At 42.3% G+C, this 14,299-nt stretch overlaps 1 protein-coding gene across 1 annotated transcript in view; it reads left to right on the forward strand.

Annotated features, from left to right (window-relative positions):
- Nucleotides 1-801: 801 nt before the first annotated feature.
- Nucleotides 802-14,299, forward strand: part of CAPN14 (calpain 14) — a 25,641-nt gene continuing 12,143 nt past the window's right edge. The window contains exons 1-8 of the mRNA XM_039888127.1: nt 802-824; nt 1,491-1,665; nt 2,269-2,334; nt 7,326-7,411; nt 9,918-9,992; nt 11,291-11,454; nt 12,444-12,607; nt 13,091-13,099. Coding sequence (XP_039744061.1) covers nt 802-824; nt 1,491-1,665; nt 2,269-2,334; nt 7,326-7,411; nt 9,918-9,992; nt 11,291-11,454; nt 12,444-12,607; nt 13,091-13,099 — 762 coding nt within the window. The remainder of the gene's footprint in view (nt 825-1,490; nt 1,666-2,268; nt 2,335-7,325; nt 7,412-9,917; nt 9,993-11,290; nt 11,455-12,443; nt 12,608-13,090; nt 13,100-14,299) is intronic.

Here is a 14,299-nt window from a genome sequence, read left to right on the forward strand (position 1 = left end):
CTGGGAAAATGATAACAGCTGATCCTGTAGGGATGCACGGGGATGTCAAAACTTGCCTAATGATAATCCTCGTTACTGGTTTCCAGGTCTCAGTTTTGTCCTGGGAAAATGTGCTCACTCTATTTTAGTTTCCGTAATGAGCCCTTCTTAGCACACCAGTCACTAGACACCCCACAATAGTGTCCAAGAAGGCCTATTCTCACTTCAACTTTCTTTTATAGAGTAATATAAACAACTCTTAGCTCTGAGGGAAGGCACAAATGTAGTGATACTCATTTCACAGACAGGGAAATGGAGTCTAGAGGGTTAAGGTTTTTCCCCAAAGAGGTAAATCATTACAGCAGGACTTAGAAGTTTGGTTGTGTTGGGTACAGGGCATCCAAGAAGCTAGCAGATGATTCAGGAATATGGCTCAATTCTTAGTGGCAAGTCTGGATTCCAGCCAATGTCCTTCCCCTTCTCTATACTCTTCTCACTCACCCTCTTCTTCCCTGGTATATAATTCCCTTCTCCTAAGCTAGTTTACAAGCCCAGAGAGAATAGCAATTGGGACCAGGCATTTCTTGCATGCAAGTAATCCTCAGTAGATTCATGCAGACACTTGTAGACTGTGCATGCATGTACCGTACATCCATGCGGATACTTGTAGAATGTGCATGCATGTATAAGTACATACATGCGGATACTGTGTGCTGTCTGGCTTAGGCGACTGCTGGTTCTTGGCTGCTTTGCAAGCTCTGACTTTGCACCAGGACTTCCTGAGCCGAGTCGTTCCCCTGAATCAGAGTTTCACTGAGAAGTATGCCGGCATCTTCCAGTTCTGGGTGAGTGTTCCCCCTGTGCCCCATCCTAGAGGTGTACATAGAAAAGAAGGTTCTTGGAAGAGTCACGTCTCTGTCTCCTGGGCTGACCATCTTCCATGGCAATCTTCACTCACCAGTGGGCACTCTCTCCTTCCAGTTCTGGCACTTTGGGAAGTGGGTTCCTGTCGTGATAGATGACCGACTGCCTGTGAATGAAGCTGGCCAGCTGGTCTTTGTCTCTTCCACCTACAAGAACTTGTTCTGGGGGGCTCTTCTTGAAAAGGCCTACGCTAAGTAAGACAAAGAATATTCCCCGTCCCTCCCCCACCCCTCCCTGTCTCTTTGTCTCTCTCAACAATATTGAGGGAGAGCAAGAGGGGGTAGGTAAAGTTTATGAAGTGAGATACTGACACATGATTCAGTGAATATAGAAGTGATATATCCAGAGTCTTTTATGGAGAGGTCGCTCCATCTGAACAGTGTTCAGGAGTTTTGCCTTCCTTAATGTATAGAATTGTTAACAGAGACAGGAACTCCCCCTTTGCCCCTGGAGTAGAAGGAAGAGGTAGCAGGCACATGCCCAGGGAATAATCAAGCACAGGGCTCACGAGGCCATTGGGACCATCCCAGGCTGCAGTATAAATGCCCCTTCCCTTCTCTTCCCACATTTACTCCTTTCCTGGGCAGGCTCTCTGGCTCCTATGAAGACTTGCAATGTGGACAGGTTTCTGAAGCCCTTTTGGACTTCACCGGAGGGGTGACAGTGACCATCAAACTGGCAGAAGCCCCTAGAAACCTCTGGGACATCCTAACCCGAGCCAACTACGGCAGAACCCTCATCGGCTGCCAGACTCACTCAGGGGTGAGACCGGGCTGGGCACTGGCAGGTTGTCCTTCTCCCCTGCTGCCATCCTCTTCACCTGCCAGTTGCTGCTCACACCTTGGTGTGGCCCCAAGACTTCACCACTCCTGCACCTACAGTCCCGGTGTTCAAAGCAGAGCAGCCTCAGGGCTGGGAAGGCCACTGTAGGATACCGGTAGTATGCAGAGAAGGGAGCTGGCAGTTGAGTGTCAACCACATGCATGGTATTTTCCTAGCATAGTTAGTCTTTACTATATAATTTAGTAACAACCAAGAACATGGAACTGGAGTAGGGAATCCTGGGTTCAGCTGTGTCTCCACTAATGACCATTGTGTCACCTCTCATGACAACTTAGTGGCTCTGAATCTGAGTTTGTCCCCTGTAAAGCGAGGATATAATCACTGTAGAGTGGCACCCTGACTTAAAGGCTCAAATGAGACTGTGGGTGCTAAGGAGCTATGAAAACTGTAACACGGTGCAGTGTACTGTGGGTTTCTCCCACCCGCTCTTTGTAACCCCTTGCTCCAGCCAAGTGGGTCTCCACGACTCCTGGATAAACTCGACACAGCAGAGGACTGACAGGAGTGCTCTTGTCTCTACAGGATGAGAGAGTGCTGGAGAACGGGCTGGTGGACGGCCATGCCTACACTCTCATAGGAATCAGGAAGGTGGGTGGAGCCACACCCCTCTGTTTCCCTGCAGCCTCCCTCTTTCTCCCAGGGCTTCTCACTAATGCCCGGGGTCATCTTGGTGAATGTTATTATCTGTGCCAGTCGTGGGGGGCGGGGCATACATTCTCTGGAGGGTCCTCTAGGGTCTGCCAAAGCAGGTGGTGTGCCCCCTATACTTCTGTACCTATTTTCTGGGGTGAAGTGGTGAGTCCAGCTTCTGCCACCATCACCGTACCATCCCAACCTCTCTTCTCACGGGGAAGCCCCAGCCAATTGGCCATCTCTCCCTGCTGTGGCTTACAACCCTTCCTTGAGCTTCACTTTGCTCTGGGCTGCCTGTGATAGCCACTATAACTGGGTCTCCCCTCCCAAATGCCTGCTTCTTTCTCACTTGCTCCTGTTCAACAGTCTCCCAGTTTCCTTCCACTGCTATTTACCTCTTGAGCTCTATTAAGCATTGACGGAAAGATGAATCAGAAAGAGACACTGACTTATGGTCAAGTATGGAGACAAACCATAAGGAAGAAAGTAGAAACTGAGAGAAGAAAGCATAGACGAAAGGCTTTAGGGGTTCAGAGGTAGGAGAGAAGACATTCACCTGGTTGGGTTGGAGTAGAGTTAGAAAAGGCTTAATAGAGAAGGTGATATTAAGTTGGTCCCCAAAGGATGGGTAGATCTGTATGAGGAGAGAAGGGCATTCCTGGCAGAGTGTGCAAAGTGTGGAGGTAAAAAATCAGCAGGTTCTATTTTAAAGAAACTCTGCTATCCTCTAGAAAGCTTGACTTCCCAAAAGTTCTCCAATTCCCTTTAATTCTGTTTCAGATTTCTTGAACTCAACTCACACCTGACTTCTTCTTCCTCCTAGATCTCCATCAATCATGTTTGTGTGTGTACTAAAAGCTTTTAATTCTTCATATCCATTTAACAAAATGTATATTTTGTTAATATTCACGTTTCTATTTATATATTTTTATATCTATTTGATAATATTTAACCAAATTTAGCACTTATTATGTGCTAAATACTCTCCTAGCTGCTTTACAAACATTAACTCAATCCTCACAACCACCCTCTGAGTCGCTGTCTTCATGTCCTAGGGCTGCCACAACAAACTGCCACAACAAAGTGGATGGCTTAAAACCACAGAATTTATTCTTTCATAGTTCTGAAGGCCAGAGTCATTCGGGCCTCACTCCCTCTGAAGGCTCTAGGAAAGAGTCTTTCCTTGCCTCTTGCCACTAGTCTATAGTCCATGTCCATGAGTCTCTGTTTGTTTGTCCTGTTCATTTGTTGCTTTTCGGTTTATATCCCACATATAAGTGGTATCATGTGATTTTCAACTTTTTCTGGCTGGCTTATTTTGCTTAGCATGATTATCTCAGGGTCCACCCATGTCATCGCAAATGGCAGTATTTCATCTCTTCTTATGGCTGAGTAATATTCCACTGTATATATGTACCACAGCTTCTTTAGCCAATCATCTATCATAGGACACTTCAGTTGCTTCCATGTCTTGGCCACTGTGAATAATGCTGCTATGAACATCGGTGTGCAAATATCTTTTCGGATATGGGTTTTCAAGTCTTTGGGGGTAAATACTCAGTAGAGGGATTGCTGGAACATATGGTAGATCAATTCTTAGAGTTTTGAGGAACCTCCATACTGTTTTCCATAGTGGCTGTACCAATTTGCAGTCCCACCAGCAGTGTATGAGGGTTCCTTTTTCTCCACATCCTCTCCAACATTTGTTATTACTTGTCCTGTTGATTACAGCTATCCTAAAAGGTGTGAGATGGTATCTCATTGTAGTTTTGATTTGCATTTTCCTAATAGCTAGTTATGTTGAGCATCTTTTCATATGTTTGTTGGCCATTTGTATGTCCTCTAGGAAGAAGTGTCTGTTCAGGTCCTCTTTTTTGATTGGATCATTTGATTTTTTGTTGTTATTGAGTTGTATGAGTTCTTTGTATATTTTGGATATTAGGCCCTTATCGGAAGTGTTGCTTGCAAATATATTTTCGCATTCGGATGGTTGTCTCTTTACCTTGTTGACAATTTCTTTTGCTCAGCAGAAGCTTTTTAGTTTGATGTTGTCCTATTTATTTATTTTTGCTTTTACTTCCCTTGTTTTTGAGGTCAAGTTAATAAAATCCTCTTTAAGACCAAGGTCCTCGAGTTCAGTTCCTATGTTTTCTTCTACGCATTTTATTGTTTCAGTTTTTACATTAAGGTCCTTAATCTATTTTGAGTTAATTTTGGTGTGTAGTGACAGATAACAGTCTAGTTTCATTCTTTTGCAGGTGGCTTCCAATTTTCTGAGTACCATTTATTGAAGAGGCTTTCCTTTCTCCACTGTATGTTTTTGGCTTCTTTGTCAAAAATTATTTGCCCATATAAATATGGGTTTACTTCTGGACTCCCGATTCTGTTCCACTGGTCCGTGTGTCTGTTTTGCTGCCAGTACCATGCCATTTTGATTACTATCGCTTTGTAGTATAATTTGAAGTTGGGCAGAGTGATGCCTCCAGCCTGTTTTTTTTTTTTTCTCAGAATGGCTTTGGCAATTTGGGGTCTTTTGTGCTTCCATACAAATATGACGATTTTTTGTTTTATTTCTTTAAAAAATGCCGATGGGATTTTGATGGGGATTGCATTAAATCTGTATAATGCTATAGGTGATATGGTCGTTTTAACTATATTGATTCTTCCAATCCAAGAACACAGAATATCTTTTCATTTCTTTGTATCTTCTTCGATTTCTTTTAATAGGGTCTTATAATTTTCATTATATAGGTCCTTCACTTGTTTAGTTAAATTTATTCCTAGGAATTTTATTTTTTTTGTTGCAATTGCAAAAGAAATTGTTTTTTTCACTTCTTTTTCTGATACTTCATTATTAGAATATAGGAACGCTATGGATTTTTGAACGTTGATTTTGTATCCAGAGACTATACTGTATTTGCTTATTGTTTCTAGTAGTGTTCTTGTGGAGTCTTTAGAATTTTCTATATAGAGAATCATGTCATCCACAAATAATGACAGTTTGACTTCTTTGTTTCCTATTTGGATGCCTTTTATATCTTTGTCTTGCCTGATTGCACTCGCTAGGACCTAACAGTGGTGATAGTGGACAGCCTTGCCTTGTTCCTGATCTTAGAGGGAAGGTTTTTAGTTTTTCACCATTAAGTATAATGTTGGCTGAGGGTTGGTCATAGATGGCCTTTATTATGTTAAGTTTTTTTCCTTCTATACTGATTTTGTTAAGTGTTTTGATTATAAATGGATGCTGTATCTTGTTGAAAGCTTTTTCTGCATCTATTGATATGATCATATGATTCTTATTTTTATAATTTTTTTATATGGTATATCACATTGATTTGCATATGTTGAACCATCCCTGTGCCTCTGGGATGAAGCCCACTTGATCGTGGTGTATAATCTTTTTAATTTGTTGCTGTATTCAGTTCACTAGCATCTTATTTAGGAATTTTGCATCTGTATTCATGAGAGATATTGGTCTATAGTTTTCCTTTTTTGTATTATCTTTACCAGATTTTAGTATCAGAGTAATATTGGCCTCATAAAATATGTTGGGAAGTATTGCCTCCTCTTCAATTTTTTGGAAGAGTTTGAGAAGAATAGGTGTTAAATCTTCTTTGATTGTTTGGTAGAATTTACTGGTGAAGCTATCTGGTCCTGGACTTTTCCTTTTTGGTAGGTTTTTGATGATTTTTTCAATTTCCATACTGCTGATTGGTCTATTTAGATTTTCTAGTTCTTCTTGATTCAGTCTAGGAAGGTTGTATTTTTCTAAGTACTGGTCCATTTCTTCTAGGTTATTAAATTTGGTGTTCTATACTTTTTCACAGTATTCTTGTATGATCTTTTGTATTTCTGTGATGTCGGTCATAATTTCCCCTCTTTCGTCCCTGATTTTGTTTATTTGTGTCCTTTCTTTTTTTTCCTCTAGTGAGTCTAACCAGGGGTTTGTCAATTTTATTAACCTTCTTAAAGAACCAGCTCTTTGTTACATTTATTTTTTTCTATCTTTTTGTTTTGTTTTGTTTTCAATTTTATTTATTTATGCTCTAATTTTGATTATTTCTTTCCTTCTGCTGACTTTAGGCTTCATTTGTTCTTCCTTTTCTAGTGTTTTAAGATGAAGTGTTAGGTTGTTTATTTGGGCTCATTCTTGTTTTTGGAGGTAGGCCTGTAATGATATGAACTTTCCTCTTATAACTGCTTTTGCAGTGTCCCAAAAGTTTTACTATGTCGTACTATCATTGTCATTCGTTTCTATGTATCTCTTGATCTCTCTTTTTATTTCTTCTCTGACCCAATTATTCTTCAGTAGCATGTTGTTTAATCTTCATGTATTTATGGTTCTTCTTGATTTCTTTCTGCAGTTGATCTCTAGTTTCAAAGCATTATGATCAGAGAATATGGTTGGTATGATTTCAACCTTCTTATATTTGTTGAGGCTATCTCTGTGTCCCAGTATGTGGTTGATTCTTGAGAATGTTCCATGTGCACTAGAGAAGAATGTATAAGCATCTGTTTTGGGATGGAAGTCTCTGTAAATGTCAATTATGTCCAGTTGGTCTAATGTGTCATTTAAGGATGTTATTTCCTTACTGATTTTCTGTTTGGATGATCTGTCCATATCCGACAGTGGGGTATTTAGGTCCCCTACTACGGCAGTGTTTTGGTCTGTTTCTCCCTTTAGTTCTACTAGACCATTCAGTCTTTTACAGCAGATGTGACTATTAGCTTCATTTTACAGATTGGGAATAGTCACAGAGAGGTTAAGTTACTTGTCCTAGGTCTCACAGTTAGTCAGTAGCAGAGCCATTTTTTCCACTACCAACTCTCAAGGCCTCTGACCTTTCATTTCAAGGTCTCATTACAGACATGAATCTCACCCAGATATCTGTAACATTTGCAGTTGGCTTTCGGCCCAGCATACCTAAACTGCTTGTTCTGTGCAGGTGACCTGCAAAAGTGGACCTGAATATCTCGTCAAGCTGCGGAACCCCTGGGGGAAGGTGGAATGGAAAGGAGACTGGAGTGACAGGTGAACTTCTGAGACTGGCTGGGAGGGGTGAAGGAGGGGTAGGTGAAGCCTACAAAGGAGGTTGCCATCTGCACACGAGGTCAGAGGTGTTCTTCCTTTGATCTCAGGCTGGATCAGGAAAGCTTTCAGATTGTGAAGGTCAGTCTCTCACATTTCTAAAATGTTTAATGATATATAGATTGTTTTGTCATTTATTATAGTAATTAAAGTTAATGTTTATTGAGAGCTTGCCAGCACTGTGCTAAGTCCTTTGAATTTTTATTATCCCATTTATATTATCTCATTTAATTTTTATTATCTCATTTAATCCTCTAAACAATGCTCATTTGAGGTAGGTAATTTTACCCCTATTTTACTAATGAGAGAACTGATGCTTAGTTTAAGTGAATTACGTAAGGTCTCACGGCATGACTCGACTGAGATCTTTCCTGTCTAGTCCAATGTTCTTCCCCTAGCATGGTTCAGTGCACTCTTGGGCTTTTTGAGTCAGAGGTAGACAGATCTCGCTGGCCCCTACATTCTGGTTACTTTTAATGACCTCTGGGCATTCTGACTAGTTGCCCACATTTAGGTTGTTTCTGCCTAAAGAAAACTCTAAAGGGATGTGGGCTTTACAGACTACAGACTCTCTGTAGGGCACAGGCAGAAAGGGAGACCAAGTGGTAAAGTCCTTCTCTCTCTTGCTATGAAGATTATAATACTTGACTCTATATAACACTTTAAAGTACAGAAACATTATCGCTTAATCATTATCATTTAATTATTTTTAGAAGAAATGAAAGCTCAGAAAAATAAGTTGACTTCTACTCCTCATAGGATGTGCTGCACTAAATTTGTTATACATTGATAAAAAGAATTGTCAAAGAAACTGGGTCTATGAGGAAAACTAGCATCCCAAAACATGAAAATTCTAAAGTGTTACCAAAATATAGCATCATGACGTTGTTGGTTTTGGCTTGTTTCATAGATGAGGAAGTACTTACATTAGAGGTAGATGATAGATTAAATTAGTTTTGTTAGTTGTGTAATCTTGAACAAGGTTTTTTATTTCTCTGAGCCAGAGGTGTGGTGAGAATTAAATAAAATGATGAGCTTTTATTCCACAATGTCTAATCTGCTGTCAATCCCATCGGTGTGTTTTTCATTTTAGGTGTTATGTTTTTTAATTCTAGAGATTTCGTTTGAGAATATCTTCCACTTCTCCCCTCATTATGTCTATAGTTCCCTCTATAACCTTGAGAATATGGAACATATAATAGCTGTTTTATTGTCTTTATCTGATAATTACATCATCTCTCTCATTTCTATGTCTGTTTCTACTATTTTTATTCCTGATCATGGATCACATTTTCTACCTTGTCATACGCCTACCAGTTTCTTATTGGATTCTGGACATTGTAAATTTAAGTTTATGAGTGCTGAATTTTGCTGCATTCCTTTAAAGAACATTGGGCTTTTTTTGGGCAGGTAGCTAAGTTGCCTAGGGATTATTTTTGATACTTTGAAGTTTTATTTTAAAGCTCTTTTAAAGCAGATCTAGAGAAATATTTATTTCAGAAATAATTTGACCCCACTATGAAGGGGTTGACCCTTTGGTATCTATACTAAAGACCCCATGCAATCAACAAGGTCTTTCAACTCTGGCTGGTGGGAAATTAAAGAATTCCCAGCCCTACTTCAGCTCTGGGTATTGTTCTGCATATAGTCCAGTCTTGTGGGGTTTTACTTATGTATGCACAGATTTGATTTCAGCCAAAGACTCAAGGGAATCCCTGAGAAGTTCTCTGGAGGAACTTCTTTATGTAGCCCCTTCTCTCAGGCACTTTCCCCAGCAAATTCTAACTGTCTTGACCTCCCTGGACTCCAGACTCTGTCCCCTGCACTCAGCAGGACGGCTAGGTTCTTTGTGGGTTTTGCTTCCCTGCATCACTGCCCAGGGACTTAGTTCTAGGCAGGAGTCTAGGCAATGTTAGGCTCACCTCATTTGTTTCCCTCCTCTTGTCCTGTGCTGTCTGCTGTTTAATATCTGAAAAACATTGTTTCTTTTCTTATATTTTGTCCCATTTTTAGTTGTCTATGGTATGAAAGTGATACAGGAAAGCCTTACTCCTTTATGGCCAGAAATAGAAGTCCAAAATGATAGGCTTTGAAAATAAGTAATTCCAGTGCTAGCTCTGACATTTAATAGCTTTGTGACTTCAAGCAAGTAAATTTATCTCTTTTAACCTCAGTTTCCTAATCTCTAAAATGGCAATAAAAATCTCTACCTTGCAAAGTTGTTGTTAGCTTTAAATGAAATAAAGTATGTTAAGAGCCTAACCAGAATTTGGCTCACAGTGATGAATTAATGTTACATGTTACTTTTTATAATATAGGATGTGAGATTTAGCTGTCTGTAAAGCAGCATGAAGATGAGAATAAATAACAACACTGTAGAGCATTTACTAAAGAATTTCTCACACGTCCTCCGCAGTCCCTTCACTCACGAAAACATTTCTGTTTTCAGCTCAAGCAAATGGGAACTATTGAGCCCTAAGGAGAAGATTGTGCTGCTGAGAAAAAACGATGATGGCGAATTTTGGTATTTGACTCTGGGACTTGGGACAAATGCCCTGGCTTACTTTTGGTCAGTCAACCAGCAAATATTTATTGGGTTCCTCATGTATGCCAGGCATCTCTTATACAGAAATCAAGAAGATCCTTCAGGGCAGCGGTCCCTAATCTTTTTGGCACCAAAGACCAGTGCTCCTATGAGAATCTAATGCCCGATGATCTGAGATGGGGCTGCGGCGGTGACGTTAGTGCTGGGGAGCCTCACTTGCCTCCTGCTGTGCGGCCCGGTTCCTAACAGGCCATGGACCAGTACCAGTCCAGGGCCCAGGAGTTGGGGACCCCTGCTGTAGAGGCTCACTGTCTAGCAGGGCTAATAGTCCTACAAATGAGCAGTCACAGTTTTTGTGATGAGAGCAGTGACCACCAGCATGAAGCTCCGTGGGCGCTCAGAGCAGAGTCTGGTGGTGGCTCCCTCTTCTCTGACTTCTGCTCTGCTCTCAATCAGTCAGTACACTTGATCCCAAGGTTATGCCTTTCCTGGCCTAAAAAAGGAGATGAGGAAAGAAGGAACTACAAAGTCTTACCAAACTATAAGCCACATCACCTGTGCCGTCCAGAGTGAAACAGCACTACTCTCACTCACTCCAAAGCTACTCTCATTATGAAAGATCATCCCAATACCCTGAGCCGACGCCGCTTCCAGGTGTCTATTCCCCTTTCCTTTTGCTTTTCACCTTTGCTATTCACTTCCACCCTTGTCCCTCTGGACTCCTCTCTTCCATTACCCATCCTTTTCAGACGCTGCAACCCTCTCTCTTTGCAAGTGGTCATTGAACTCAAGATCCCTGCAAATACTATTATTTCCACTTTACAGATAAGTAAACTGAGCATCAGACAGTTCAGATACTATGCCTTGATTGCAAGGTTAGCGAGTAGGTTAGCAAATATCAGTTAATGATTGAGAACTGATTTATGCGATTCTTGTTGAACATTTTTAAATCAATGGACTAGTTATGAATGCCTCAGTTCAGCTTTATCACTACAACCAGGCAAAACGGGAACATTCTCCTCAGGTAGCCATTGTACAAGGTTGCCTCCAACCACAGGGAGGAGTTTCGGCAGCTCCATCAACCTGTGATGGACCCTCACCCTGGTCTAGCTAGCCCCACTCTCGTGGGTCCAAGGCCTGCTCAGCTCTGCACAAGGGCATGGAGCGGGGAGGGCTGGGATGCCCACTGCTGAGTCCCCAGCCTTCCCTTTGGTCCTGATAACTAGACGTCATCTCATTCTTCTCTTTGTACTGTTGTTCCCTCTTCCTCTCCACAGGATGACGCTTATGGACTTTAAAGTGCATTTCAAACTACTGGTCATCTGTAAACTGACCCCAGGCCTGCTGAATCAGGACGTGGGGCAGAAATGGTCGTACACCATGCAGGAAGGGAGATGGGAGAAGGGGACCACAGCTGGTGGCCCAAGGAAGTCACTCCAAGGTGAGTGTGTACACAGGAGCCAGGGTGCTTGGGTCTAACGTGGCAGCTTTCCCAGGCAAGGGTGGGGATGTGGGCAGAGCCACTGTGGATGGCTGTGCAACTTGTGCCCTGCAAAGGGCATCTGGCTGAAGGATGAAGGGGTCTCTGGCCAAGCTAACTGCTCTGGCCCTGGGTCATGTCCACTGAGAAGATGGGGCACCTTTGGTCTGAATTTGCACAAAGGCATGGAAATCTCAGTCAAGCTGCCAGCCTGTCGAGGCTATGTCTTTCCAGAGGGTGCTTTTTCCTCATCAGCACCAGGAGGCCACAGGGGCATTTGCATGGTAAAAAAGTGGGTTAAACCTTGCTTTGCTTTCAGGACCAGGTGATCTCTATGCTGAAATAACCATCCCTTAACAGGCAGGATTGAAACAGTAATGATATCAGATGTTGTCAGGCTTGTCCCACCTAGAGTTTGGTAGGGATCAAGGATTCCCAGGTCATCAGTCCCAGGAGACAAACATGTCTACATTCTCAAAATGGAAGTTTTGGTGACTGTCCCTTAAGACCACAGGGTATGATCTCAGCGGGCCGGGGTGACTTTGGCTCTGGTGTCACCCTCTCCCCACAGTATGCCCTGCAAAGGCTGAAGCTGCCCTTAACCTAAGGCTTGGTCCCCTTAGAATCATGGGCACGGTCTCCTCGGTTAGTTAATGCTGTCACTTACTTGGGCAGCAAACATTTACAGGGCACCAAGTCTGTGCCTGGCACTGTGCTGTGCAAAGGGGCTGCATGGTGAGAATGACTCACAGTCATGTGTCTGTAGGATAGCCTGGGATGGTAGAGGTGAGATGGGAGGGGGAAGGGCTGAGGGTGCAGAGACCCCAACTCTGTCCAGGTGGACCTCCGGGTGGCAATCCTGGGGCAGGTGCCCTGGGTCTGGGCACCTCTAGGTGGTTTGGGAAGCAACATGCTAGGGGAACCTGTCTTATCTTGCTGTTCTGCTCCAGACACATTTTGGAAGAACCCGCAGTTCCTGCTGTCAGTCTGGAGGCCCCAGGAGGGCAGGACATTCCTGATGCCCTGCAGTGTGCTGGTGTCCCTGATCCAGAAGCCCAGGCACAAGCACCGCAACTGGAATTCTCACCTTGCCATCGGCTTCTACCTCTTCAGGGTAGGTGGGCTTCTGGGGCATGCAGCCTCACATGGGGTCTCCAGCTGTTGTCTTTTCTTCCTATTTCCTGTCCTCTTCACCATCTGTCTCTGGCCTGGGGACAAATCCTGGCTCTGCCCCTTAGGAATATGTGATTTAAAACAAGTGATTTCCTCACCTTGAGCATCAGTTTCTTTATCTGTAAAATGATACTTATGCAAAGAGTAGAGTAAAAGACCATGTGACAGTACTTCTTATTGTGCCTGGCATATAGTTGGTACAATTCATACTAGTTTCTTTTTCTTTTTCCAAAAAGCCAAGATTGTCTTCCTTCACCCGTTTCCAGAATTCCCGATGATGGATTAAAATGTCACTGACTAGAACAGTGAATGGGGAAGGAGTCTTCTTCTTAGAGTCTTCTCGTTTTTCAGCCTCCATTAGAGTTTGTGCCTGTGAAAGAGCTAGATCCACTGCCTAACGAGGTCTCTCTTTTTTGTTTTTCAGATGAGCAAGGTGAGTTTCAACCTTGAGCAGCTGGCCCTCGTTTGGAGTGATAGCACATGTGGCCAAGCCTCTGCTAGGTTCTATTTGCCAGTAGCAGCCTTCTGCAAGAAGCTATGAGACTCTCTGAAAATAATGCCAGCTGCCTATGTGTGTGGAAGTAAAAAACTTCTATTGCTCTTTTTTTATCCAAGGAGTGCAAGAAATCCTAATACATCTGCGGAGAAGTCTCTGAGCCTGGCGTAAAGCCAATAAATCTTAGAATTTATTAAATCCCTACATAAATAAATATCTAAGGCTAATATTGAAGACTGTCGCAGCAAAGGAAGGCTGATAAATCACAACCTGGCCTGAGTTATGAAGCTCATAATAAAATAGATCAATAACATATAGGATATCAGGAGACCATGCAGCCCACCTCATTGGGGACAAGGGACAACAGATTAGAAAATGGGACAGAAACATGGGCAGAGGACAGCTCTGTATTTGGCTGCAGTGATAGCCTGGAGGATTCAGTTAAGAAGGCCTGAGGCATTCCAGCCTCTGAAGGGTGGCAGCTATTTTTTGTTTTCCCCCAAAAAACTAGGAATGAAAATCTTAGTTTTCTCAGATTAGACTAAACATTATAAAAAGATTGTTATAAAGAAACTATTTTTCATTGGGTGTCTTGGGTCAGTTTTGGTCTTTTCCTCCTGTGGGAACACTGAGTGATCCCAAAGTTGTTCTTATTTAAAAAGAAAAAGATACGTGTGTGTGTGTGTGTGTGTGTGTGTGTGTATCGCGTATGCGTGTATATATATATCATGCCTATTTCTAAACAGAATTTGGGTCAACCTAAATAAAATTGTAAACAGAACAAAACTATAAGCTGGTTAAAATTTAAAAGGAAAGAAGAAAGTAATAAATAAGGGACAGGTAAGCAGTTGATTCTACCAGGAAAACTAAACTTAGACAGCTAATGTGGCTGATTATAAAATTTAGTTCTGAGTTTCCTAACAGTCAAGGCAAAGGTGGCACAGGATGATTCCCTAGTTCTAACTGTATGAAAAAAAAAAAAAAAAAGCATATGTCTTCAGAGATGCGTTTTGTTTCCCCAGCCCTGAGTGGAATCTGTGAAATATGTCCTTATGTGGATGACTAGTGTCTTCGTTAGCTGCTATGTAAACACGGGAGAGAGGATTCTGCATTTGGACCCCCTCTTCTTCCACAGCC

The sequence above is a fragment of the Pteropus medius genome, unplaced genomic scaffold, assembly GCF_902729225.1.
Source record: "Pteropus medius unplaced genomic scaffold, Ma_sr-lr_union100, whole genome shotgun sequence".
Taxonomy (NCBI): Eukaryota; Metazoa; Chordata; class Mammalia; order Chiroptera; family Pteropodidae; genus Pteropus; species Pteropus medius.